At 39.0% G+C, this 27,919-nt stretch overlaps 1 protein-coding gene across 1 annotated transcript; it reads left to right on the top strand.

Annotated features, from left to right (window-relative positions):
• On the top strand, positions 1-26,264 carry LOC139748262 (integral membrane protein 2C). The gene is made up of 7 exons (XM_071661212.1): positions 1-160; positions 3,076-3,264; positions 14,796-14,885; positions 16,758-16,901; positions 17,497-17,611; positions 17,814-17,960; positions 21,715-26,264. Exons 1-7 carry the CDS (start codon positions 80-82, stop codon positions 21,831-21,833), a joined length of 885 nt encoding a protein of 294 aa, XP_071517313.1. The 5' UTR covers positions 1-79; the 3' UTR covers positions 21,834-26,264.
• The last annotated feature ends 1,655 nt before the right edge of the window (positions 26,265-27,919 follow it).

Below are 27,919 nucleotides of genomic sequence, written 5' to 3'. Positions count from 1 at the left end.
GGTGTGGAGTAGTCTGTATTAAGGGGTAGTGCAGTGTTGTTGTGTGTTGCTGTGTTGGTAGACACCGCCCTCCCCCAAGATGACCATCGTCACCAAGCCCAAGACGGATAAGAAGGCGGAGAAACCTATGGAGAAGCCCCTGGTGGCAAGTGAAGTGGAGGTAAGTTGGCGTTAACGGGGCGAGAGTGAGTTAGGGGGAAAGATTGGTCGCCTCGCCAGGGATGGTGAAGGGTGGCCATGAATGACGTTTCGGGACATCTGCGTCAATTTAATGAAGTCCGTGAGAGGTCAGAGACCTACGTTGTACTGAGACTGATTTCAGATGAAATAGTATCAGTTGTTTATATAAATCGGCCCACATGGGCTTAAATGTATGGATTTTTTTGTATTTATATTGTTAGGTAATTCTACGAAGGGACCAAGTACTGAGGAGGAGAAGGTTGCTAATGGTATGTCCAACGTCGATCCGCACATCTCTGGGATTACAAACTCATTTGTCATGTGAATCCTCTTAGAAGTACTTAGAAGGGGAAGTAAATGAATGCCTTTACTTTTGTGGAACTTTAAGAGTGTGTGTGTGTGTGAGAGTGTGTGTGTGTGTGGTATTTGCTGGGATAGCAGGGATCAATGGCCACCTTCAGCGCCCATAGTTTCCACTTACCTTTTGAATGAGTTGGTTTCCTAAGGTTATGTTTTCGTAGGGTTTGTACCACGAACTCGCCAAAGTCTTTCCGTTTCGATTATGAGCTAAACACCTCATGCTCTGTGTGTGTTCGGATTTTGTAAAGTGTTCCAGTTTTGTAATGCTTTGTTGGTTGGTGGGGCTTGGCCGTCGGCCCGACCATTTGGTCAGTTGTCTTGGAACAGGAAGTCCAGTGAATGAGGGATGTCCTCACCTTAACTTGATCACATGGCCAGTGTGGGTGGAGGTAGTATGAGGTCATGGTCTGACTTGGGCTGAGCTATGTTCATGGATGGACCGTCTATAGTATTAGATGATACTTTTACCTGGAAACCAACTCTGGGTTTAAGATCTAATCTCTTTGATTGGTAATTGTTATAATTTCTTCCAAAGGATTCACTGACTCTCTCATAAAAGGTTTTATTAATGGATTGATCGACCTTTTCCCCTGAGAAGTGATACAGAATTTGGGAATCCTACAAATTTATGTATACTGATGTGGAAAAACGTTAATTTTGATTATGACCTGAAAATTTGAATGACTAGAATTGTTGGAGGGGAGCACTTGCTTTAATCTGATTCATTTTGCCACTGGAATAGACAATAGGCGGTGCCCAGCAAGCATTGTGGTAGGATTGTTGGCTGACTAGAATTTGCTCTTTGTCACCATTAATCTTAACAGGTATTATGTAGCTCTTGTAACCTGCTAGTCTTACCATATATATATATATATATATATATATATATATACACATACATAGAGAGAGAGAGAGAGAGAGAGAGAGAGAGAGAGAGAGAGAGAGAGAGAGAGAGAGGTTTTAACAGGCTCCACTTGCAAAGGATTACAGAGTTTGATAAATTACCTTTGGCAAGGCTGTATCATTGGAAGTGCACTCATCAATGAACTTCTCACTCTAAAGGAGTCCAATTTTTTTTTCCTTGCTGCTGGAAGTGGCTCATTCTTAGGCTGCATGAGCCTTTAGAAAGGTTTAGGGTAGTGCCAGAACTTATAGAAACATGGCCAGTTGCCTCTGATGTGAGGATAACTGTCTATTCTTGCCCATGACTTTGTTTTTGTCATAATTTTGTGATAACTTAATCTACCAAATTGAGGTTCTTTTTTCACATCTGTTGTTTTGAAGTGTTTTGATTACCAGGGGTTTCCATCTCATATGAAAGCTAGAGGTTTAAGAAGAAAATTCTAAAAGTATTGAAAAAATTGGCAGATATTTTGTGTGGCTGTAACTTTCTCTTGTGAATGTTGATCTACAGATATGTGAAATTTTTAGTCCAAAACCAGTTTTTGTTTTGATCCCATACTCTTCTTTAATATTTTGTTGACACTAATATTCCAGATGTTTATACCAATGTTTTCTTGTATGAGAAACCCATTAACATAAATTTTGGCAATTTACGTTCAAAACTTACTTTCTTCAGTATGACATAGTATTTATGTAATATTATTCATTATGATGGAAGAGATATGATAGGTGCTTATCTGCTATTAGTTCATGAAGCTTTGATTAAGATTGTCATTGTGCAACAGGAGGAGTGCCTCTAGTAGAAAGATGTAAGCAAATGATTTGATAAATGAATACACCAAGGTAGTGAGAGACATGGGTGTAAGCCTTTGGAGAATAACATATCCAAATGAGACAGAATGTGAGCAAAGGGGTTGTATGAAAAAGTGTCACACTGAGGTTGCAAATGTGATGATTTCCATCTGAAATACCTTAAGGAAGTACTGCTTTCAAAGATGGCATAACTGTAGTGTTGACCTATTGGATGTTTAGTACCCTACTTTATATTCCAATAATTTTGAGGATGAGGAATGCATGTAACATCACACTCAGATCATATCCCAGTAAACATGTTTTGTTAGTGACCAGATGAATGAAGACTATGAAAAGTGGCATTTTGAACATCAAATACAGTAGGAAGTTGAAAAGAGTCTCCAAGGCAGAATTCTCTGGAACAGTGTCACCAGCTTCCCAAAGGATACTAGACCAGACTGAAATAGTACTTACTTGTCAGATTAGGTGGTCCAAAACTGGTAGAATCTGATGAAAAACCTTTAACGAGGCAGGTTAGAGAAGTGCTTAAAAAATATCAAAAAAGTTTGGTGTCTCGTGAACTGTACTGTAAGTGGAGGAAACCAAATAGGCTGTGAGGCGTATGTGTATATGTATATATATATATATATATATATATATATATATATATATATATATATATATATATTATGTGTGTGTGTGTGTGTACTGGTTATATGCATTGATATACCCTGTGCTGTGTTTGATCTTAAATGACATGAAAGAACAACAAGGTTCTGATGTTAAATTACATTATGAAAGTAGGATGTCTTTATTGATGCTTTTTATTTATCCCATCAGGGTGCAGAAAATGTCGACCACACAGTAATCGATCCAAGAAATGGGGATGTTGAGGCATGGCTCTCATCAACTGCTCGTAGGCGTGTGTCCACAGCTACTACCATTTGTGTGTTCATCACAGCACTTCTGGTCTTTAGCATTGGTATCATTGGTGGTGTATACCTTTACCGCCAGTTTTCACGCCACCAGGTCAGTGAAAATAGACAGTGTAACATTTCTGTAGATTTGAAACTGCTTTATGGGTCGCTATAAATGGGTGTTAACAGTGTTGTACATTGTACGGGTCATCAGTTGTTATGATAAGAATGGGTGGAATAAAAGAAGCAAGTCATAGAATTCATCATTAATTTCATTTTTACTCTCCTTATTTTGTTAATTGTTGTACATTATTCCAAATAACTAGTTGATATGTTTAGACTTGCTGAAATACTCCTTTGGCATAGAGGATGCTGGTATCAGGAATTGCGAAATGACTTTTTACGAGAATGGAATGGATCATCGGTATTCTGTTCATAGTATTTAGAATTATCAAAACTACTAAAAGGTTTATATTTGTCATTTTTTTATAATCAAAATAAGTTACTGACTTTTTGCTTATTTTTATAATGGGCAATAGTAGGAAGGAATTCTTGGTGATTGTGATTGCATGGTGCTGCTTCTCTCTTGATCAAATATTGCATTTAGGATTTTGATAGATTTATACTGCAATGGAATATGACACATGGGCATGACTTTTTCTATTATTGTTTTTGACAGTTTTGGTAGTTGTTGGGATTAGGAGTTTGGCCCTTGATAGAGTTGTCTTACCTTCCATATGACTTACCACTCTTTGCTTACCATAGGAGTCTGTCTCAGTAGGCCCGATAAGTGGGGATATGGCTGATGGGGTTGCTGCCCTTGTGCTCACCAGAATGACATTGTGGGTTCTTAACATGTTTTCACAGATATGATTCACCTTATTATTACAGTTTGACTGTATTTGAGTAGGTGAAAGGTCTCCTTTCATTATTTTTGCAAGCAGTGTCAAAATTTGAATGGTTGGGTAAGTATATTACATTTCAGAATTTGAAAGTAAATGTGAATAAGATCAAGGTTATTAGGTTCAGTAGGGTTGAGGGACAAGTTAATTGGAATGTAAGTTTGAATTGAGAAAAATTGGAGGAAATGAAGTGTTTTAGATATCTGGGAGTGGACTTAGCAGCGGATGGAACCATGGAAGCAGAAGTGAGTCACAGGGTGGGGGAGGGGTCAAAGGTTTTGGGAGCGATGAAGAATGTGTGGAAGGAGAGAACGTTATCTCGGAGGGCAAAAATGGGTATGTTTGAAGGAATAGTAGTTCCAACAAGATGGTTGCACGGCATGGGTTATGGATAGGGTTATATGGAGGAGGGTGGATGTGTTGGAAATGAAATATTTGAGGGCAATATGTGGTGTGAGGTGGTTTGATTGTCTAAGTAAAGAGAGATATGTGGAAATAAAAAGAGTGTAGTTGAGAGAGCAGAAGAAGTTGTGTTGAAATGGTTTGGACAAATGGATAGAATGAATGAGGAAAGATTGACAAAGAGGATATATTTGTTAAAGGCGGAGGGAACAAGGAGAAGTGGGAAACCAAATTGGAGGTGGAAGGATGGAGTGAAAAGATTTTGAGCGATCGGGGCCTGAACATACAGGAGGGTGAAAGGCGTGCAAGAAATAGAGTGAATTGGAACGATGTGGTATACTGGGGTCGATGTGCTGTCAATGGATTGAATCAGGGCATATAAAGCATCTGGGATAAACCATGGAAAGGTCTGTGGGGCCTGGATGTGGAAATGGAGCTGTGGTTTCGGTGCATTACACATGACAGCTAGAGACTGAGTGTGAACGAATATGGCCTGTTTTGTCTGTTCCTGGCCCTGCCCCACTGGAGGGGGATGCTATTTCGTGTGTGGCGGGGTGGCGATGGGAGGGGACGAAGGCACCAAGTATGGATATGTACATGTGTATATATGTCTTTGTATGTATATGTATGTATATGTTGAAATGTATATGTATGTATACATATGTATGTATATGTGCATGTGATGGCAGTTAAGTATAATGAGTAACAATTTATATATATATCTTTTCTTTCCTTCATACTATTCGCCATTTCCCGCCTCAGTGAGGTAGCGTTAAGAACAGAGGACTGGGCCTCTGAGGAAACATCCTCACCCGGCCCCCTTCTCTGTTCCTTTTGGAAAATTTAAAAAAGAAACGAGAGGGGAGGATTTCCAGCCCCCCGCTCCGTCCCCTTTTAGTCGCCTTCTACGACACGCAGGGAATACGTGGGAAGTATTCTTTCTCCCCTATCCCCAGGGATAAAATTGTATTACATGTTACATATTACATATATATATATATATATATATATATATATATATATATATATATATATATATATATATATATATTTTTTTTTTTTTTTTTTTTTTTTGCTGTCTCCCGCGTTTGCGTGGTAGCGCAAGGAAACAGACGAAAGAAATGGCCCAACCCACCCCCATACACATGCCTTGATTCAATCCACTGACAGCACGTCAACCCCAGTATACCACATCGCTCCAATTCACTCTATTCTTTGCCCTCCTTTCACCCTCTTGCATGTTCAGTCCCCGATCACACAAAATCTTTTTCACTCCATCTTTCCACCTCCAATTTGGTCTCCCTCTTCTCCTCGTTCCCTCCACCTCCGACACATATATCCTCTTGGTCAATCTTTCCTAACTCATTCTCTCCATGTGCCCAAACCATTTCAAAACACCCTCTTCTGCTCTCTCAACCACGCTCTTTTTATTTCCACACATCTCTCTTACCCTTACGTTACTTACTCGATCAAACCACCTCACACCACACATTGTCCTCAAACATCTCATTTCCAGCACATCCACCCTCCTGTGCACAACTCTATCCACAGCCCACGCCTCGCAACCATACAACATTGTTGGAACCACTATTCCTTCAAACATACCCATTTTTGCTTTCCGAGATAATGTTCTTGACTTCCGCACATTCTTCAAGGCTCTCAGAATTTTCGCCCCCTCCCCCACCCTATGATTCACTTCCGCTTCCATGGTTCCATCCGCTGCCAGATCCACTCCCAGATATCTAAAACACTTTACTTCCTCCAGTTTTTCTCCATTCAAACTTACCTCCCAATTGACTTGACCCTCAACCCTACTGTACCTAATAACCTTGCTCTTATTCACATTTACTCTTAACTTTCTTCTTTCACACACTTTACCAAACTCAGTCACCAGCTTCTGCAGTTTTTCGCATGAATCAGCCACCACCGCTGTATCATCAGCGAACAACAACTGATTCACTTCCCAAGCTCTCTCGTCCACAACAGACTTCATACTTGCCCCTCTTTCCAAAACTCTTGCATTCACCTCCCTAACAACCCCATCCATAAACAAATTAAACAACCATGGAGACATCACACACCCCTGCCGCAAACCTACATTCACTGAGAACCAATCACTTTCCTCTCTTCCTACACGTACACATGCCTTACATCCTCAATAAAAACTTTTCACTGCTTCTAACAACTTGCCTCCCACACCATATATTCTTAATACCTTCCACAGAGCATCTCTATCAACTCTGTCATATGCCTTCTCCAGATCCATAAATGCTACATACAAATCCATTTGCTTTTCTAAGTATTTCTCACATACATTCTTCAAAGCAAACACCTGATCCACACATCCTCTACCACTTCTGAAACCACACTGCTCTTCCCCAATCTGATGCTCTGTACATGCCTTCACCCTCTCAATCAATACCCTCCCATATAATTTACCAGGAATAATCAACAAACTTATACCTCTGAAATTTGAGCACTCACTCTTATCCCCTTTGCCTTTGTACAATGGCACTATGCAAGCATTTCGCCAATCCTCAGGCACCACACCATGAGTCATACATACATTAAATAACCTCACCAACCAGTCAACAATACAGTCACCCCCTTTTTTAATAAATTCCACTGCAATACCATCCAAACCTGCTGCCTTGCCGGCTTTCATCTTCCGCAAAGCTTTTACTACCTCTTCTCTGTTTACCAAATCATTTTCCCTAACCCTCTCACTTTGCACACCACCTCGATCAAAACACCCTATATCTGCCACTCTATCATCAAACACATTCAACAAACCTTCAAAATACTCACTCCATCTCTTTCTCACATCACCACTACTTGTTATCACCTCCCCATTTGTGCCCTTCACCGAAGTTCCCATTTGCTCCCTTGTCTTACGCACTTTATTTACCTCCTTCCAGAACATCTTTTTATTCTCCCTAAAATTAATGATACTCTCTCACCCCAACTCTCATTTGCCCTCTTTTTCACCTCTTGCACCTTTCTCTTGACCTGTCTTTTTCTTTTATACATCTCCCACTCAATTGCATTTTTTCCCTGCACAAATCGTCCAAATGCCTCTCTCTTCTCTTTCACTAATAATCTTACTTCTTCATCCCACCACTCACTACCCTTTCTAATCAACCCACCTCCCACTCTTCTCATGCCACAAGCATCTTTTGCGCAATCCATCACTGATTCCCTAAATACATCCCATTCCTCCCCCACTCCCCTTACTTCCATTGTCCTCACCTTTTTCCATTCTGTACTCAGTCTCTCCTGGTACTTCCTCACAGAAGTCTCCTTCCCAAGCTCACTTACTCTCACCACCCTCTTCACCCCAACATTCACTCTTCTTTTTGAAGAATGTATGTGAGAAATACTTAGAAAAGCAAATGGATTTGTATGTAGCATTTATGGATCTGGAAAAGGCATATGATAGAGTTGATAGAGATGCTCTGTGGAAGGTATTAAGAATATATGGTGTGGGAGGCAAGTTGTTAGAAGCAGTGAAAAGTTTTTATCGAGGATGTAAGGCATGTGTACGTGTAGGAAGAGAGGAAAGTGATTGGTTCTCAGTGAATGTAGGTTTGCGGCAGGGGTGTGTGATGTCTCCATGGTTGTTTAATTTGTTTATGGATGGGGTTGTTAGGGAGGTGAATGCAAGAGTTTTGGAAAGGGGGCAAGTATGAAGTCTGTTGTGGATGAGAGAGCTTGGGAAGTGAATCAGTTGTTGTTCGCTGATGATACAGCGGTGGTGGCTGATTCATGTGAGAAACTGCAGAAGCTGGTGACTGAGTTTGGTAAAGCGTGTGAAAGAAGAAAGTTAAGAGTAAATGTGAATAAGATCAAGGTTATTAGGTACAGTAGGGTTGAGGGTCAAGTCAATTGGGAGGTAAGTTTGAATGGAGAAAAACTGGAGGAAGTAAAGTGTTTTAGATATCTGGGAGTGGATCTGGCAGCGGATGGAACCATGGAAAAGGAAGTGGATCATAGGGTGGAGGAGGGGGCGAAAATTCTGGGAGCCTTGAAGAATGTGTGGAAGTCGAGAACATTATCTCGGAAAGCAAAAATGGGTATGTTTGAAGGAATAGTGGTTCCAACAATTTTGTATGGTTGCGAGGCGTGGGCTATGGATAGAGTTGTGCGGAGGAGGGTGGATGCGCTGGAAATGAGATGTTTGCGGACAATGTGTGGTTTGAGGTGGTTTGATCGAGTAAGTAACGTAAGGGTAAGAGAGATGTGTGGAAATAAAAAGAGCGTGGTTGAGAGAGCAGAAGAGGGTGTTTTGAAATGGTTTGGGCACATGGAGAGGATGAGTGAGGGAAGATTGACCAAGAGGATATATGTGTCGGAGGTGGAGGGAGCAAGGAGAAGAGGGAGACCAAATTGGAGGTGGAAAGATGGAGTGAAAAAGATTTTGTGTGATCGGGGCCTGAACATGCAGGAGGGTGAAAGGAGGGCAAGGAATAGAGTGAATTGGAGCGATGTGGTATACCGGGGTTGACGTGCTGTCAGTGGATTGAATCAGGGCATGTGAAGCGTCTGGGGTAAACCATGGAAAGCTGTGTAGGTATGTATATTTGCGTGTGTGGACGTATGTATATACATGTGTATGGGGGGGTTTGGGCCATTTCTTTCGTCTGTTTCCTTGCGCTACCTCGCAAACGCGGGAGACAGCGACAAAGTATAAAAAAAAAAAAAAAAAAAATAATAATATATATATATGTATATATATATATATATATATATATATATATATATATATGTATATATATATATATATTATCCCTGGGGATAGGGGAGAAAGAATACTTCCCACGTATTCCCTGCGTGTCGTAGAAGGCGACTAAAAGGGAAGGGAGCGGGGGGCTGGAAATCCTCCCCTCTCGTTTTTTTTTTTTTTTTTTATTTTTTTTTCCAAAAGAAGGAACAGAGAAGGGGGCCAGGTGAGGATATTCCCTCAAAGGCCCAGTCCTCTGTTCTTAGCGCTACCTCGCTAATGCGGGAAATGGCGAATAGTATGAAAAAAAAAAAATATATATATATATATATATATATATATATATATATATATATATATATATATATATATATATATATAGGGGATATATTTTAGAGAGAATAAAAAGATGTTCTGGAAGGAGGTAAATAAAGTGCGTGAGACAAGGGAGCAAATGGGAACTTCAGTGAAGGGCGCTAATGGGGAGGTGATAACAAGTAGTGGTGATGTGAGAAGGAGATGGAGTGAGTATTTTGAAGGTTTGTTGAATGTGTTTGATGATAGAGTGGCAGATATAGGGTGTTTTGGTTGAGGTGGTGTGCAAAGTGAGAGGGTTAGGGAAAATGATTTGGTAAACAGAGAAGAGGTAGTAAAAGCTTTGCGGAAGATGAAAGCCGGCAAGGCAGCAGGTTTGGATGGTATTGCAGTGGAATCTATTAAAAAAGGGGGTGACTGTATTGTTGACTGGTTGGTAAGGTTATTTAATGTATGTATGACTCATGGTGAGGTGCCTGAGGATTGGCGGAATGCTTGCATAGTGCCATTGTACAAAGGCAAAGGGGATAAGAGTGAGTGCTCAAATTACAGAGGTATAAGTTTGTTGAGTATTCCTGGTAAATTATATGGGGGGTTATTGATTGAGAGGGTGAAGGCATGTACAGAGCATCAGATTGGGGAAGAGCAGTGTGGTTTCAGAAGTGGTAGAGGATGTGTGGATCAGGTGTTTGCTTTGAAGAATGTATGTGAGAAATACTTAGAAAAGCAAATGGATTTGTATGTAGCATTTATGGATCTGGAGAAGGCATATGATAGAGTTGATAGAGATGCTCTGTGGAAGGTATTAAGAATATATGGTGTGGGAGGCAAGTTGTTAGAAGCAGTGAAAAGTTTTTATCGAGGATGTAAGGCATGTGTACGTGTAGGAAGAGAGGAAAGCGATTGGTTCTCAGTGAATGTAGGTTTGCGGCAGGGGTGTGTGATGTCTCCATGGTTGTTTAATTTGTTTATGGATGGGGTTGTTAGGGAGGTGAATGCAAGAGTTTTGGAAAGAGGGGCAAGTATGAAGTCTGTTGTGGATGAGAGAGCTTGGGAAGTGAGTCAGTTGTTGTTCGCTGATGATACAGCGGTGGCAGCTGATTCATGTGAGAAACTGCAGAAGCTGGTGACTGAGTTTGGTAAAGTGTGTGAAAGAAGAAAGTTAAGAGTAAATGTGAATGAGCAAGGTGATTAGGTATAGTAGGGTTGAGGGTCAAGTCAATTGGGAGGTAAGTTTGAATGGAGAAAAACTGGAGGAAGTAAAGTGTTTTAGATATCTGGGAGTGGATCTGGCAGCGGATGGAACCATGAAAGCGGAAGTGAATCATAGGGTGGGGGAGGGGGTGAAAATCCTGGGAGCCTTGAAGAATGTGTGGAAGTCGAGAACATTATCTCGGAAAGCAAAAATGGGTATGTTTGAAGCAATAGTGGTTCCAACAATGTTGTATGGTTGCAAGGCGTGGGCTATGGATAGAGTTGTTCGCAGGACTGTGGATGTGCTGGAAATGAGATGTTTGAGACAATATGTGGTGTGAGGTGGTTTGATCAAGCAAGTAATGTAAGGGTAAGAGAGATGTGTGGAAATAAAAAGAGCGTGGTTGAGAGAGCAGAAGAGGGTGTTTTGAAATGGTTTGGGCACATGGAGAGAATGAGTGAGGAAAGATTCACCAAGAGGATATATGTGTCGGAGGTGGAGGGAACGAGGAGAAGTGGGAGACCAAATTGGAGGTGGAAAGATGGAGTGAAAAAGATTTTGAGTGGTCTGGGCCTGAACATGTAGGAGGGTGAAAGGAGGGCAAGGAATAGAGTGAATTGGATCGATGTGGTATACCAGGGTTGACGTGCTGTCAGTGGATTGAATCAGGGCATGTGAAGCGTCTGGGGTAAACCATGGAAAGTTGTGTGGGGCCTGGATGTGGAAAGGGAGCTGTGGTTTCGGGCATTATTGCATGACAGCTAGAGAGTGAGTGTGAACGAATGGGGCCTTTGTTGTCTTTTCCTAGCGCTACCTCGCACACATGAGGGGGGAGGGTGATGGTATTCCATGTGTGGCGAGGTGGCGATGGGAATGAATAAAGGCAGACTGTGTGAATTGTGTGCATGGGTATATATGTATATGTCTGTGTGTGTATATATATTTGTACATTGAGATGTATAGGTATGTATATTTGCGTGTGTGGATGTGTATGTATATACATGTGTATGGTGGTGGGATGGGCCATTTCTTTTGCCTGTTTCCTTGCGCTACCTCGCAAACGCGGGAGACAGTGACAAATCAAAATAGATAAATAAATGATATATATAAGGGGGTGACTGAATTGTTGACTGGTTGGTAAGGTTATTTAATGTATGTATGATTCATGGTGAGGTGCCTGAGGACTGGTGGAATGCTTGCATAGTGCCATTGTACAAAGGCAAAGGGGATAAGAGTAAGTGCTCAAATTACCGAAGTGTAAGTTTGTTGAGTATTCCTGGGAAATTATGTGGGAGGGTGAAGGCATGTACAGAGCATCAGATTGGGGAAGAGCAGTGTGATTTTAGAAATGGTAGACAATGTGTGAATCAGGTGTTTGCTTTGAAAAATGTATGTGAGAAATACTTAGAAAAGCAAATGGATTTGTATGTAGCATTTATGGAGGTAGTGCTAGGAAAAGACAACAAAGGCCACATTTGTTCACACTAAGTCTCTAGCTGTCATGTATAATACACCGAAACCACAGCTCCCTTTCCACATCCAGGCCCCACAGAACTTTCCATGGTTTACCCCAGATGCTTCACATGACCTGGTTCAATCCATTAACAGCATGTTGACCCCAGTATACCACATCGTTCCAGTTCACTCTATTCCTTGCATGCCTTTTACCCTCCTCCATGTTCAGGCCTCGATCACTCAAAATCCTTTTCACTCCATCTTTCCGCCTACAATTTGGTCTCCCACTTCTCCCCGTTCCCTCCACATCTGACACATATTTCCTCTTTGTCGACCTTGCCTCACTCATTCTCTTCATGTAACCAAACCATTTCAAAACACCCTCTTCTGCTCCCTCAACCACTCTTTTTGATACCATATATCTCTCTTACCCTATTATTACTTACTCGATCAAACCACCTCACACCACATTTGTCCTCAAACATCTCATTTCCAGCACATCCACCCTCCTCCGCACAACTCTATACATAGCCCACGCCTCGCAACCATACAACATTGTTGGAACCACTATTCCTTCAAACATACCCATTTTTGCTTCCCGAGATAATGTTCTCGACTTCCACACATTCTTCGAGGCTCCCAGAATTTTCGCCCCATCCCCCACCCTATGATTTACTTACGCTTCCATGGTTTCATCCGCTGCCAAATCCACTCCCAGATATCTAAAACACTTTACTTCCTCCAGTTTTTCTCCATTCAAACTCACCTCCCAATTGACTTGTCCCTCAACCCTACTGTACCTAATAACCTTGCTCTTATTCACATTTTATTTATTATTTATTTTGCTTTGTCGCTGTCTCCCATGTTAGCGAGGTAGCGCAAGGAAACAGACGAAAGAATGGCCCAACCCTCCCACATACACATGTATATACATACACGTCCACACACGCAAATATACATACCTATACATCTCAACGTATACATATATGTACACACACAGACATATACATATATACACATGTACATTATACATATCTATCTTTGTGTTGACTCCATTAGTTTCCAGCACCTTACTAGTTCCATGGAGTGAAATAAATCCGAATAATGTTTCCATTTACTCTGACTTAACTCCCAGTTGTTATGTTTCCATTTATTATTATTTTACTCTCTTTGATTATTCTGCTCTGTAGGTAGCACTTGTTCCTCAGAACATCTTTATAGTCTCGAAATGAACATTGAATACAGAGAATTTATGGAGGCTAGTAACATAAATTTGAATTGAAATGCATGTGTTGCATATATTTTTGGTTAATAGGAAGAAAGTTAAGGGTAAATGTCAATAAGAGCAAGGTTATTATGTACAGTAGGGTTGAGGGTCAAGTCAATTGGGAGGTGAGTTTGAATGGTGAAAAACTGGAGGAAGTGAAGTGTTTTAGATATCTGGGAGTGGATCTGTCAGCGGATGGAACCATGGAAGCGGAAGTGGATCATAGGGTGGGGGAGGGGGCGAAAATTTTGGGAGCCTTGAAAAATGTGTGGAAGTCGAGAACATTATCCCGGAAAGCAAAAATGGGTATGTTTGAAGGAATAGTGGTTCCAACAATGTTGTATGGTTGCGAGGCGTGGGCTATGGATAGAGTTGTGCGCAGGAGGATGGATGTGCTGGAAATGAGATGTTTGAGGACAATGTGTGGTGTGAGGTGGTTTGATCGAGTAAGTAACGTAAGGGTAAGAGAGATGTGTGGAAATAAAAAGAGCGTGGTTGAGAGAGCAGAAGAGGGTGTTTTGAAATGGTTTGGGCACATGGAGAGAATGAGTGAGGAAAGATTGACCAAGAGGATATATGTGTCGGAGGTGGAGGGAACGAGGAGAAGAGGGAGACCAAATTGGAGGTGGAAAGATGGAGTGAAAAGGATTTTGTGGGATCGGGGCCTGAACATGCAGGAGGGTGAAAGGAGGGCAAGGAATAGAGTGAATTGGAGCGATGTGGTATACAGGGGTTGACGTGCTGTCAGTGGATTGAATCAAGGCATGTGAAGCGTCTGGGGTGAACCATGGAAAGCTGTGTAGGTGTGTATATTTGCGTGTGTGGACGTGTGTATGTACATGTGTATGGGGGGGGTTGGGCCATTTCTTTCGTCTGTTTCCTTGCGCTACCTCGCAAACGCGGGAGACAGCGACAAAGTATAAAAAAAAAAAAAATAAAAAAAAAAAAAAAAAAAGGAAGATTGCCACAGCTGTATGAAATAAGAACTTCATCTTCCAAGTACCTGAGAGGTTGTCTTGTATAATCTCCATATACCCATTTTCTTTGATAGCTGGATACATCTGTCAACCATGTACTTGTTCATTGATATTCTGTTTCACTTAAGGTCTGCCCTATCTCACTTCATTTCCTCTCCCTTGTTTTAAATATTTTCAATAATTCACGCATCCATCATGTCCAGGTGCCCAGATATCTCACCCCTGCATTCTTCACAGATTTAGATACTACTTTGTTATGAATGTCATTGTGACATTTCAAAGTCCAAATCCTCATAACTTGAGAACTCTTCATTGTTTGGAGTCTTTAGTTCTCTTAATGTCAATCCATGTTTCATTCTATCTCTTTCTCTGTCATGGACTGATACATATAATGTTTACTTTCTGCTCAGATGTCTCGTTTTCGTGGCTGGTGTGGGATTCCTTTTGAGCGTGACTCTCTTCATGTGATGCCCCTAGGAGGAAACCCTGCTGCTTACAAGGTATGCTTTTCAGTTGCTGAAGAGTATTAGCTTTTTTTTTTTTTTTTAAATTGAGATTTGTAGGAAAAGACTGTGCAGTGTTAAAATGAAACTGTAAAGACAAAACAAAGGATTGCTTATGTTTCTAAAAGATATATGAGATGGGCTTTGAATGATGGGATTAGTTGATTTGATACAGGCATAAATAGTTGCTTAGTTGGATGTTTTTGTTTTTTATTTCCAGTGTATGCATGAAACCATGATTTCAAAAGTTTGACATCACAAGGAATGCTAGTGTCTGGGGATTGTTTTAGAAAAGTATTTTTGATTTTGATATTCTGCCTTTATAGGATTGATTGAAGCTGCCATTATTTACCATTTTGGTATTTTTGGTATTCATGAAAGTGCATTACATATTATTGGCCTCTGTTTTTCTAGTCTTGTATATTTTTGATGTTTGTGACCACTGTGTAACATTAAATGGCATCTGCAGGTGGCCTGAATTAGTCTCATGTTATCAGAACTAACACCCCAAAAGTTCCATCCAATTTCAAGTGACTGAAAGCACTAGAAATCCTGATCTAGCCATTACTAAGAATGTCTTGTTTGACAGTGGAAGAGTTGAATGTCAACCTTGGGGCAGCAAGTTTTCTTTCACATGAATTAAGTCTGTTATGTCTCTGATTATTTTTTTTATTGTCAGAATGTATGTTTAGATTTCATACACTTTAGTTTGAATACATGATACGAAGGAGGGAATGAGAAGGAAAGGTAGCATAAGAATAGGCTTTCTTAATAAAAGATAATCATGAGTTTTAGGAAATAGTGTAAGATGACCTATTCAGCAAATACACAGGTGAAAGGGTAACATTAGGAGAGAAATGCATTGTGGTGTTCATATTATATAATTTACCAAAGTGTTAAGGATGAGACACTGAAGGCTAAGAACGGCATTGGAATTCGCTATTACTAGAGTTTCTTTTGTTATGGGTACCACCTGGAGTGAGTTCCCAGAGAGAATGGACATCAGATAGATAGGTAGATAGATAGAATAGGGAAGGAACAGTAAGGATGGTACAATAAGCAGTAAAACCTGCAGTTTTCAAGAGATGGTAAAGCACTGATACGAGGGGATTTCTGCAGTTTTCAAGAGATGGTAAAGCACTGATACGAGGGGATTTCACTCTTAAGGATACAGGCTGTGGAACCTAGGTTGTCATGATGACTGGGAGTAATGGAGGTAGAAAATTTTCATTGTATATACTGGAAAATTTCCTTAAGCATCATGTCACTGTACACAGTAGGATGAGAGGGACTGATGTACCACTATTACTAGACTTTATCTTCAAACATACTAGCTTGGATATTGAGAAAATTTTATATGATACACCTGTTGGAAAGAGTGACTTTGTAGTGCTTGGGTTTGACTGTATGATAGGCATGGAAGATGGTCTAAGATATTGCCCCAGAAGAAAGCAGTGAGTAGAATAATAGCAAAACCTTCTTTGAACATCTGGAATGCAAGGCTGCAAAACACATTAACTGCTTCCTCCAGAAACAATATAGGAGAAATGTAAGACAGGCTTGGAGAAGTATTTACAAAGTTTGCAAAATCATGTAAGCCATGGCCTCCAACCACCTGGACCAGTTCCAAGCTTTGGGGGTAAAATGTTAAGTCCTCAAAACAACGTAAAGTAAGGGAAGGTAAATTATTCTGAGTGACATGAGAGTTTAGGTTGTATTCATGTCTTGACTGAAAAGGATGACTGGATTTGTGTGAGGGATTTATATGGTGATTTGGTCAGTGATAGGTTGATAGATAAAGTTATTAACTTTAGAAGAATGAATGATCATTAATTTTCTTTTGATAAACTTATATTTCCTTCTCCCAAGGGTGTTGATGATGCTGAGTGGACATCAGAAAGCCTCTTTAAGGAAGAGTTTGAATTAGACGTAGATGAAGAGAGCTTTGAGGAAATCCATGTTCCAGACTTTGGCATTGGACATCCAGGTCGTTTCATCCATGATTTCAAGGCTGTATGTTGATGTACTTGTATGAGTAATTTATGATTATGCATGTTTGTTTATTTCCACATCAGTAGATTGATTATGGCAGATAGAAATTGTTTAAACAGGGAGGTAGACATAATGGTTATGACATTGTTTAGCTGCTTTGCCCATGTTTTGGTATCACATGTCAGTTGTTGACCATACTGTTGTACCAGATGCTGCACACTTTGCTCAGTATGGTAGCTAAAGACGTACATGGGCAAATTACACATACAAGTATGAAATAAAACCCAATTTAGAGGTGTCAAAGACACAGCAAAATTTTCCCCTCTTTATTTTTCTACACAAGAACTATAGAAATCCTTATTTCTAAATTTGGTAACTGGGATAGCATGATACTCTGCATCCGATATAAAGTATTTGTACCGTAGATGCATTTATGAACAGGGTATAGAAAGGTGTTTGATTAATGAGGTTGAAATGTACATAATTCTTGTTAGTTATAGTTATGTGGGAAAGAAAAAAATGATGGTGGAAGGAATGGAATGGGCGCGTTGAAATTTGTTAAAATATGTTGTAAATCTTCCACTTGTATATGATTAATTTTGCACATGCTCGTCAGAATGTGACAGGCATCATTGATATTAGATCTGGCCGCTGCTTTGTGATGCCTCTGGACCATGATCATGTGCTGCCTCCTCGTACAGTGCTTGATCTCATCGAGAAGATGTGGAAGGGTATGTAAAAAACAACATTGCAGAAGTCAAGCTGATAAATGCATAGAAATATTTTTTTTGACAGTTTCAAATTGTAAGATTTCATAAGTACATACATATCTTAGGAACCACTCTGGTACATGTTGATTGATATCCAAATGTGAAAGACAAGATAGTGTCATACAATTTTTTGCTTGTTTTTGAATCCATATTTACTTGACAGGCTACTACAATGTGGACACTCAGATTGTGCGTGAAACCATGCGTGTGGTATACCCACCAGTAAAGGACTATAAGTCTCTTGGAATGTACATTTCTAAGGACTGTAGTGGGTTGCCTACCTTCCGCCTTGAACGCGTGTACAACCCTGGTAAGGCAGAATGTTCTCTTTCCATTTATTGATTACTTTGTACCTATGCTTCAATTTACTTGGGGTGATCAAAAACACACAGTGTCTTATTCACTCATACATATCCTCAGCTTACTCTCAGTCTGTAGAAGTGATGATAGCACAGATATAAACACTCAATTTTGTACCTGGCAAACAAAGTTGAATTTTCAAATGAAACTTCCTTTTCCATTTATACCACCCATAAACACAAAACTTCATTGCTTGTAATTAAAGATTAATTCTTTTTATGACTGTGAGAAAGAGTTCTACAGGATATGATGAATGAGGCCAGGCCTAAAATGAAATGTGAATAGTGCTAGAAATAAAGCATTGTAGAAATAATTGTTTTGGATTTCAAGGTTGTTTCTGATGTGTAAGACAAAAGAAGTTAAATAGTTTCAAAGCATATCTCTGTAAGATGGCCCATCAATGTGTCGCTGTCACTCAGTAAGTTTATGACAGGAGCAAGCTAGGTATTAAGAGGTCTGGATAATAGTTAGGGCACACAAGTAACCAATTCTCCGAAGCAAAAAGCCGAAGTAATTGATATCTAGTGTATGCTTCAGAGTTTTACAGAACGAATTACATGTCTTTGGAGGTTAGGGGAGCAAGCAAAGAAAATTTACAAGAATTTATCAATAACCAATCTTTTGCTGTCCATATTCATGTTGAATTTTTGAAGATAAATAAGGAGTTTTGATGCACTAGACCAGGTTATGGTGATGGGTGATTTGAATGCAAAGGATAGTAATATGGCAGTTGAAGGAATAATTGGTGTACATGAGATGTTCAGTGTTGTAAATGGAAATGGTGAAGAGCTTGTAGATTTGTGTGCTGAAAAAGGACTGGTGATTGGGAATACTTGGTTTAAAGAGAAAGATATACAAAGATATACATATGTAAGTAGGAGAGATGGCCAGAGAGCATTAATGGATTATGTGTTAATTGATAGGCATGTGAAAGAGAGACTTTAGGATGTTAATGTACTCAGAGGTGCAACTGGAGAGATGTTGTGTAGAGGCGAAGTTGAAGATTTGTAGAGGTTTTCAGAAAAGAAGAGAAAATGTTGGGGTGAAGAGAGTGGTGAGAGGAAGCGAGTTTAGGAAGGAGACTTGTGTGAGGAAGTGCCAGGAGAGACTGAGTACAGAATGGAAAAAGGTGAAAGCAAAGGACATAAAGGGAGTGGGGGAGGAATGGGATGTGTTTGGGGAAGCAGTGATGGCTTGCACAAAAGATGCTTGTGGCGTGAGAGGTGGGCAGATTAGAAAGGGTAGTGAGTGGTGGGATGAAGAAGCAAGAATAAAGAGAAGAGAGAGGCATCTTAACGATTTTTGCAGGGAAATAGTGCAAATGACTGGGAGATGTATAAAAGAAAGAGACAGGAGGTCAAGAGAAAGGTGCAAGAGGTGAAAAAGAGGGCAAATGAGAGTTGGGGTGATAGAGTATCATTAAATTTTAGGGAGAATGAAAATGTGTTTTGGAAGGAGGTAAGTATAGTGCGTAAGACAAGGGAACAAATGGGAACATCAGTGAAGGGGGCTAATGGGGAGGTAATAACAAGTAGTGGTGATGTGAGAAGGAGATGGAATGAATATTTTGAAGGTTTGTTGAATGTGTTTGATGATAGAGTGGCAGATATAGGGTGTTTTGGTCGAGGTGGTATGGGAAGTGAGAAGGTCATGAAGAATGGTTTGGTAAACAGAGATGAGGTAGTAAAAGCTTTGCAGAAGATGAAAGCCAGCAAGGCGGTGGGTTTGGATGGTATTGCAGTGGAATTTATTAAAAAATGTGAGTGACTGGTTGGTGAGGATATTCAATGTATGTATGGCTCATAAGGATTGGTGGAATGCATGCATAGTCTCATTGTACAAAGGCAAAGGGGATAAAGGTGAGTGTTCATATTACAGAGGTATAAGTTTGTTGAGTATTGTTGAGTATTCCTGGAAAATTATATGGGAGGGTATTCATTAAGAGGGTGAAAGCATGTACAAAGCATCAGATTGGGGAAGAGCATTGTGGTTTCAGAGGTGGTAGAGGATGTATGGATCAGGTGTTTGCTTTGAAGAATGTATGTGAGAAATACTTAAAAAACAAATAGATTTTTTTTTTTTTTTTTTTTTTTTTTTTTTGCTTTGTCGCTGTCTCCCGCGTTTGCGAGGTAGCGCAAGGAAACAGACAAAAGAAATGGCCCAACCCACCCCCATACACATGTATATACATATGTCCACACACGCAAATATACATACCTACACAGCTTTCCATGGTTTAGATTTGTACGTAGCATTTATGGATCTGGAGAAGGCATATGATAGAGTTGATAGAGATGCTCTGTGGAAGGTATTAAGAGTATATGGTGTGGGAGGCAAGTGAAAAGTAGTGAAAATTTTTTTTCAAGGATGTAAGGCATGTTTACGAGTAGGAAGAAAGGAAAGTGATCGGTTCCCATTTAATGTAGGTTTGCAGCAGGAGTGTGTGATGTCTCCATGGTTGTTTAATTTGTTTATGGATGGGGTGTTAGGGAGGTGAATGCAAGAGTTTTGGAAAGAGGGGCAAGTATGCAGTCTGTTGTGCATGAGAGGGCTTGGGAAGTGAGTTAGATGTTGTTCATTGATATTACAGCACTGGTGGCTGATTTGGGTGAGAAACTGCAGAAGTTGGTGACTAAGTTTGGTAATGTGTGTGAATGAAGGAAGCTGAGAGTAAATGTGAATAAGAGCAAGGTTATTAGGTACAGTAGGGTTGAGGGACAAGTCACTTGGGAGGTAAGTTTGAATGGAGAAAAACTGGAGGAAATGAAGTGTTTTAGATATCTGGGAGTGGATTTGGCAGCGGATGGAACCATGGAAGCGGAATTGAGTCACAGGGTGGGGGAAGAGGCGAAGGTTCTGGGAGTGTTGAAGAATGTGTGGAAGGTGAGAACATTATAGTGGAAAGTAACAATGGGTATGTTTGAAGGAATAGGGGTTCCAACAATATTATATGGTTGCGAGGCATGGGCTATAGATAGGTTTGTGCGAAGGAGGGTGGATGTGTTGGAAATGATATGTTTGAGAGCATTGTGTGGTGTGAGGTGGTTTGATTAAGTAGTGAAAGGGTAAGAGAGATGTGTGGCAATAAAAAGAGTGTGGTTGAGAGAGCAGAAGAGGGTGTTTTGAAATGGTTTGGTCACATGGAGAGAATGAATGAGGAAAGATTGACAAAGAGGATATATGTGTCAGAGGTGAAGGAACGAGGTGAAGTGGGAGACCACATTGGAGGTGGAAGGATGGAGTGAAAAAGATTTTGAGTGATCGGGACCTGAACATGCAGGAGGGTGAAAGGCAGTGGCATGTTAAGGGTTAGGCAACATCGGCCAAGAAGTGGCACTGGAGTTTACCAGGTACAGAGACTTTAGCTTTGGCTACCCCCCTTGAAGGAGTTCCTGGAGGGAATAGGCATCAGAGATTGGAATAGACAGTATCCGACTTCCAACGATTAGGTAGATAGTAACTGACTTCCAACAGTTATGTAGTACCTGACTATAAACCATTAACAATGTTTTCAAACTGCAGCAGCAACTTTTCTGTTTGCTTATTAATTGCTGCTGTAATTAATTCCTCAGCATACATTTTCTTGACAGGTAGGCTTATAGATATACCCCAGGATATATTTTAATTAAGTTAGTCTATTTAGATGTTTCAGATGTATGAAAAGGTATATAGTACTGACCATTAAATTTCCCAATGCTTTTAAGGAATGATGAAGCGAAGTGTGGATGACCTGATTGAACGCAAAGAAATCGACTTCGTGGAATTTGCTGGAAGGAAGATTGTCCACTTCACAATTATTGATGATGGTGGCAAAACCCACTAGGAGTGAAATGCACTAGGAAGTTCATTTTGAAACCTCTGAATAGTCAACCCATTCACAGGTTGCTCATGGGAGTGATGAAAGAACAAGCTGGCAGTTGTTGAGCTAGCTGAAAGTCTGCAAAAAAGGAACATGAGTTTGAGTGAGGCATATATGTCTGTGTTTACACAGTTGCAGGATCCCCATGTACCTTATCTTTGACTTGGAAATGACAGATAAGTTTTACAGCAGAGTGACACAGGAAGTTGAGAAAACTCTGTATAAAAGAGAATAGAGACTGGCCTTATGACATTGTAAAGATCCCTAGAATATTTGCAGAACTCTTGTAAAATCTTAGTAGATATTCTTAGAGTAAATCTTAATCTGGATGATAGATAGATGTACCTAAATTTAGGGTAGATAAATCATTCATATTATTGTATCTTGTTGCACAGGGTTGTGGAATGTTGAAGATGAACAAAGGGAAAAAATTTTATATAACAGTATCCAGCTCTTTTTCAAGGTTGTCCTTTGTATATTTATAAAGAAAGAGTGATGCAAACTGTATTCTTAAAGGAGAACAAGCAGATTGTATTAGATTTTTCTTTCTTCATAAAATAATTTTGGTGTATTAAGATATGCAGGGTGTTTTAAGTTGTGGTTAACCGTTAATAAAGTTGAGTTAATTGTAACTAAAAGTGCAGAAAACTCCACTTTTAAATTGCTTTGATGTAAAGTTAATGGATCATGTCAGTAATGAATATGGTGAATTTTAAGATTGGCCATTTGTTCATTAGACTGATCTGAATCAGTTATAAAGTTAATTGATTGTGCAAGAATTTTGTGCTTATTAGACAATTTTCTGCGAGTGAGTGAAGAAATTGGAATGGGGATTATCTGTCATCACTCCATGTTTTGATAGTGTATTCTTTAATGTTGTGGAAGTCTCCAGATATATTTAGTAGTTTATATGTTATGTTAGATGAATAGGTTTTATTATATTATTATTTGTAAACATTCAAGATTTTTTATTAGAAATGATGCATTGTATAGCAGATACTGCATGTGAGCAGTGGTGTCTCCTCTCCTCTTACCGTGTAGTGTTTCAAAAGATGATATAAACAGTATTGATATGATATACTTTTATACTTCATTGATTTTCACAGTTAGAAATATGAAGTTCATGTATATATGCATGCAGTGGAGCTTTCGGATTCTCAGTTTGTGAAAGCATCCAGTTCAGAACAGAGTCCCTTGTCACACTTTCTGGAAATTTTTTCTATCCACTTGTGTTACAACAGATTACTGTTTTTAACTATGAGATGGATAGTGCAGTAAACGATAAAGGATTTGTATTTCATATATTTGTTTTACTAGGAGCAAGTTCTTTGAAGTGATAGAAATATCATTTGTTTGGTTTAAATTGTATTTTGTTTTCTTATTTTATGTGGTTGTTTCAAGTTTTAAGTTCTGAGGGGTCTCTGTCTTTGAAGGGTTGGTGGGGAGGAATTTTCCTTTAAAAGGAGTTGTGACTGAAATAACAAGAGATAAATACAGGGCAGTATTACTAAATTCTCTAGCACATTTTTTATGTTTCTGATTCAGGAGTCGATGAACTAAATGGAGTAATGTTTGTATTTCTGTATATTGCTATATTCTTGTATTGGATATATGTTTTGGTTAATAATTGAGGCTATATAAATGTGTTGAAGCTCCGTAGTCAGAATGTAATCACCCCACGTAAACATTTCCTCATATTTTTTCTTGCTGTCAAATTAAAATGATTTGTGTAGGAGTATAGATATTAAATTTGTTAGGATCCAAATCATGAGACTGGAATTTCAACTGTCTATCCTTCCCAGCTCATGAATATGAAATATATGGAAAGCTTCAGGTTACAGTAAGGTGTTTGGACATATGACAAGTCATGATCACTAGTTATTTTTGCCAAAGATAATTTCACGCATATCATTGAGTAAAAGACAACTTTTTTTCTTATTTTCCAGAATTTGTAGTTTAGATTTGTTGCAGCAGGAATATTAACTGATGCCAAACTTTTAAATAGACACATTATGAATAGGAACTAATGGCTAAGCAGGAGCACCAGGTATAAATATATGTTTATGCTGATACAGAAAGCCTAATATTTTATCCACCTATCCAGCACATGCTGAAAATTAAATATTTGATGAAGTTACCACTGCTTTTCCACAGGATTGTTTAGTGTTGTAGGAAGTTTTGAACATGTGGCCAGGTGGTAATGCGAGAGGTTGTATACTTGCTCATCTTATGATATAGAAGGATTCATTGTGATTAACCATGCAACAACCAGGAGTTAAAAGCTTTGAGTAACTTCAGTTTAATCTAATAGTCTCAGTGCTGGAGATTGAATAACTACATATCACAGGGTCATTGCTCAGTATTTTCAATATTGGCTTGGTAACAATGTTTCATATTTACAATCAAAGAATTGATTTTTGCAAGATTGTTTAATTGTATGGTTTAAATTATCATTGTATTAGATAGAGATATGCTGGAGATTGAATAACAGTACATATCACAGGGTCATTGCTCAGATTTTCAATATTGGCTTGGTAACAATCTTTCATTTTTGTAATCAATGAATTGATTTATGCAAGATTGTTTAATTGTATGGTTTAAATAATCATTGTAATAGAAATATGTATTATGTTATTGCATTATGATTTAGAACAAAATGTTTTAGTTCCCTACTTATTCAGTTATACATATATAACAAAGGTCATACATGATAGTTCACTATGTAAAGATGCAAAAATTGTACTGAACAGTGTATTATATTTTATCAATTTTCACAGATGTTTGTATGGGACGGTAGCATCACTCAGCTGGAGGCTGAAAAATGCTTTAAGTGTATTTGCTTTTGCATGGAGATTTGTCAAGAGTCATAGTTGTTGTTATTACATTATGATGTCAGGAAAGTTGCTTTGATCATGAACCTTCTAGTTTTAAGAAGTGAAAATATTTTGATATAAAAATGGACCTGTATGTAGAAAAACAGTTGAAATTTATTGGCGAACTTGATAGATCTCCAGAGCATTACCCTCCAGTGAGCTTCTTTATCCCAGGATGTAGAACACTGCTGCTGTAGTGCTGCCTCTTACTTGTATCTACTTCCCACATCAACTGTATATGGTCACTTGAAGTTTTCAGAAAGTCTGTGTTAAGTTAATATATTGAACCATACTACAGATAATAGGTGGCAGCACTTGGTTCCATGTGTGGTTTGATAGACCTTGTATCTTGATACATTGTTCATTTTCACAAGTTTATGATTGACATTGACAAAGATTTAACAAGTTATGAATAAGCTACACAGTACAAACTACTTTTCCGAAATAATGCAACAGAAGAACATCTGTATAATTTCTACTTGTGTAAGTATAGCAGCCTGATGTTTACTATATCAGATAGCTGGTCATCTTTCAAGCTACAAAGTTCTGCATTTCAAAAGTGTTTAGGGTAACACAAAGGTTTAGGACAGCCATATGTAAAGAAGTACTTCTGTATTTTTGTTTTTTATTGGATACATAAGTGGCCATATATGGTAGATTAAATATATAAAAGTTTATGACTATTATTTCACAACATGTGTACATGAGCAGTTGGTTTTACAAAACAAATTTTAATATGTCATCAGAGGGCATCATACAGTCTAGTGTTCAAAGAAAAAAATTTGGATAGTGGAGAATATTTTTTATGTATAATTGGCAATAGGTTTGTATAGCTTTCAGTCTGGTACTGGAAATTGATTTGTTTATATATATATATAAAATAAGAAGGAGTCGTGCTTCGAGTGCTCATCCTCCTCGAAGGCTCATATATATATATATATATGTAAATATATATATATATATATATGATTTATATATATAATGAAGAATTTCTCCATATATCATTCATTTTAGCCTCTTTAGGCAAGAAAATTTAGTAGAGGAAAAATATATCAAGTATTTTGAATTTGAGATATCAGTTCTAAAAATTAATGAAATGGTGTTGTATTGTAGTATTTACTTAGATGAATATTTTTTATATTGTCACTTATTGAATTCAGAATGCTTGGTATGTTTTGTATGGAATAAAAAGCCTCAGTGTATCAATACTACCCGAGTATGGAAACATGAGCTAATGTATCAATACTACCCAAGTATGGAAACATGAGCCAGTGTATCAGTAATACTTGAGTATGGAAACATGAGCCATTTCACATGATACTTTCATTGCTATATACTGAATGAAGTCTATTATATCCACATTTTATATAGGTAGTTAAAAAAGTAACAATGTGCGTATTATTTATGTCCACTTGCATATATAGTAAATCATATATTTCCCATGTTCACATACTGCACATGCAAACAGCTTTAAAAATTATGTTAATCAAATGGACAGAAAAATAAATTCATACATTGTGAAGTAGTGTTTTTATAACCTTACAGGAACTTTGCTCACATGTATTGATTAATGAGAAAGAAGCTGTTGTTTGTTATATTTATTTTACAAAAATATATGAATATAATTCTAGCAGTGCATCTCATTTGTGTTAAGATACATGCTGAAGTATGAAATTCACACACATATATTTATTTTTTTATTTATACTTTGTCGCTGTCTCCCACATTAGCGAGGTACCGCAAGGAAACAGTCGAAAGAATTGCCCAACCCACCCATATACACATGTATATACATACACGTCCACACATGCACATATACATACCTATACATTTCAACGTATACATATATAAACAACACAGACATATACATATATACACATGTACGTAATTCATACTTGCTGCCCTTATTCATTCCCGTCGCCACCCCACCACATGAAATGACAACCCCCTCCCCTGCATGTGAGCAAGGTAGCACTAGGAAAAGACAACAAAGGCCACATTCGTTCACACTCCGTCTCTTGCTGTCATGTATAATGCACCAAAACCATAGATCCCTTTCCACATCCAGGCCCCACAAAACTTTCCAGATGCTTCATATTCCCTGGTTCAATTCATTGACAGCACGTCGACCCCAGTATACCACATCGTTCCAATTCATTGTGTTCCTTGCACGCCTTTCACCCTCCTGCATGTTCAGGCCCTGATCGCTCAAAATCTTTTTGACCCCATCCTTCCACCTCCAATTTGGTCTCCCTTTTCTCCTCATTCCCTCCACCTCTGACACATATACCCTCTTTGTCAATCTTTCCTCACTCATTCTCTCCATGTGACCAAACCATTTCAAAACACCCTCTTCTGCTCTCTGAGCCACACATTTTTTATTACCACACATCTCTCTTACCCTTTCATTACTTACTCGATCAAACCACTTCACATCACATGTTGTCCTCAAACATCTCATTTCCAACACATCCACCCTCCTCTGCACATGTCTATCTATATCCCATGCCTCGCAACCATATAACATTATTTGAACCACTATTTCTTCAAGCATACCCATTTTTGCTTTCCAAGATTAATGTTCTCGCCTTCCACACATTTCTCTATGCTCCCAGAACTTTTGCCCCCTCCCCCACCCTGTGACTCACTTTCGCTTCCATGGTTCCTTTCGCTGCCAAATCCACTAGCAGACATCTAAAATACTTAACTTTCTCCAGTTTTTCTCCATTCAAACTTACTCCCAATTGACTTGTCCTTCAACTCTACAGTACCTAATAACCTTGCTCTTATTCATTTACTCAGCTTTCTTCTTTCACACGCTTTACCAAACTCAGTCACCGGCTTCTGCAGTTTCTCACCCGAATCAGCCACCAGCGCTGTATCATCAGCGAACAACAACTGACTCACTTCCCAAGCCCTCTCATGCACAACAGACTGCATACTTGTCCCTCTCTCCAAAACTCTTGCATTCTCCCAATCACCTGTCTTTTTTCAGCACACAAATCCACAAGCTCTTCACCATTTCTACTTAAAACACTGAACACCTCATGTACACCAAATGTTCACCTCCCTAACAATCCCAGACATAAACAAATTAAACAACCAATGAGACAACACGCATCCCTGCCGCAAACCAACATTCACAGAACCCATCACTTTCCTCTCTTCCTACTCGTA

The sequence above is a fragment of the Panulirus ornatus genome, chromosome 73 (genome assembly GCF_036320965.1).
Source record: "Panulirus ornatus isolate Po-2019 chromosome 73, ASM3632096v1, whole genome shotgun sequence".
Lineage (NCBI taxonomy): Eukaryota > Metazoa > Arthropoda > Malacostraca > Decapoda > Palinuridae > Panulirus > Panulirus ornatus.
This window is presented reverse-complemented; position numbering and strand designations above follow the sequence as displayed.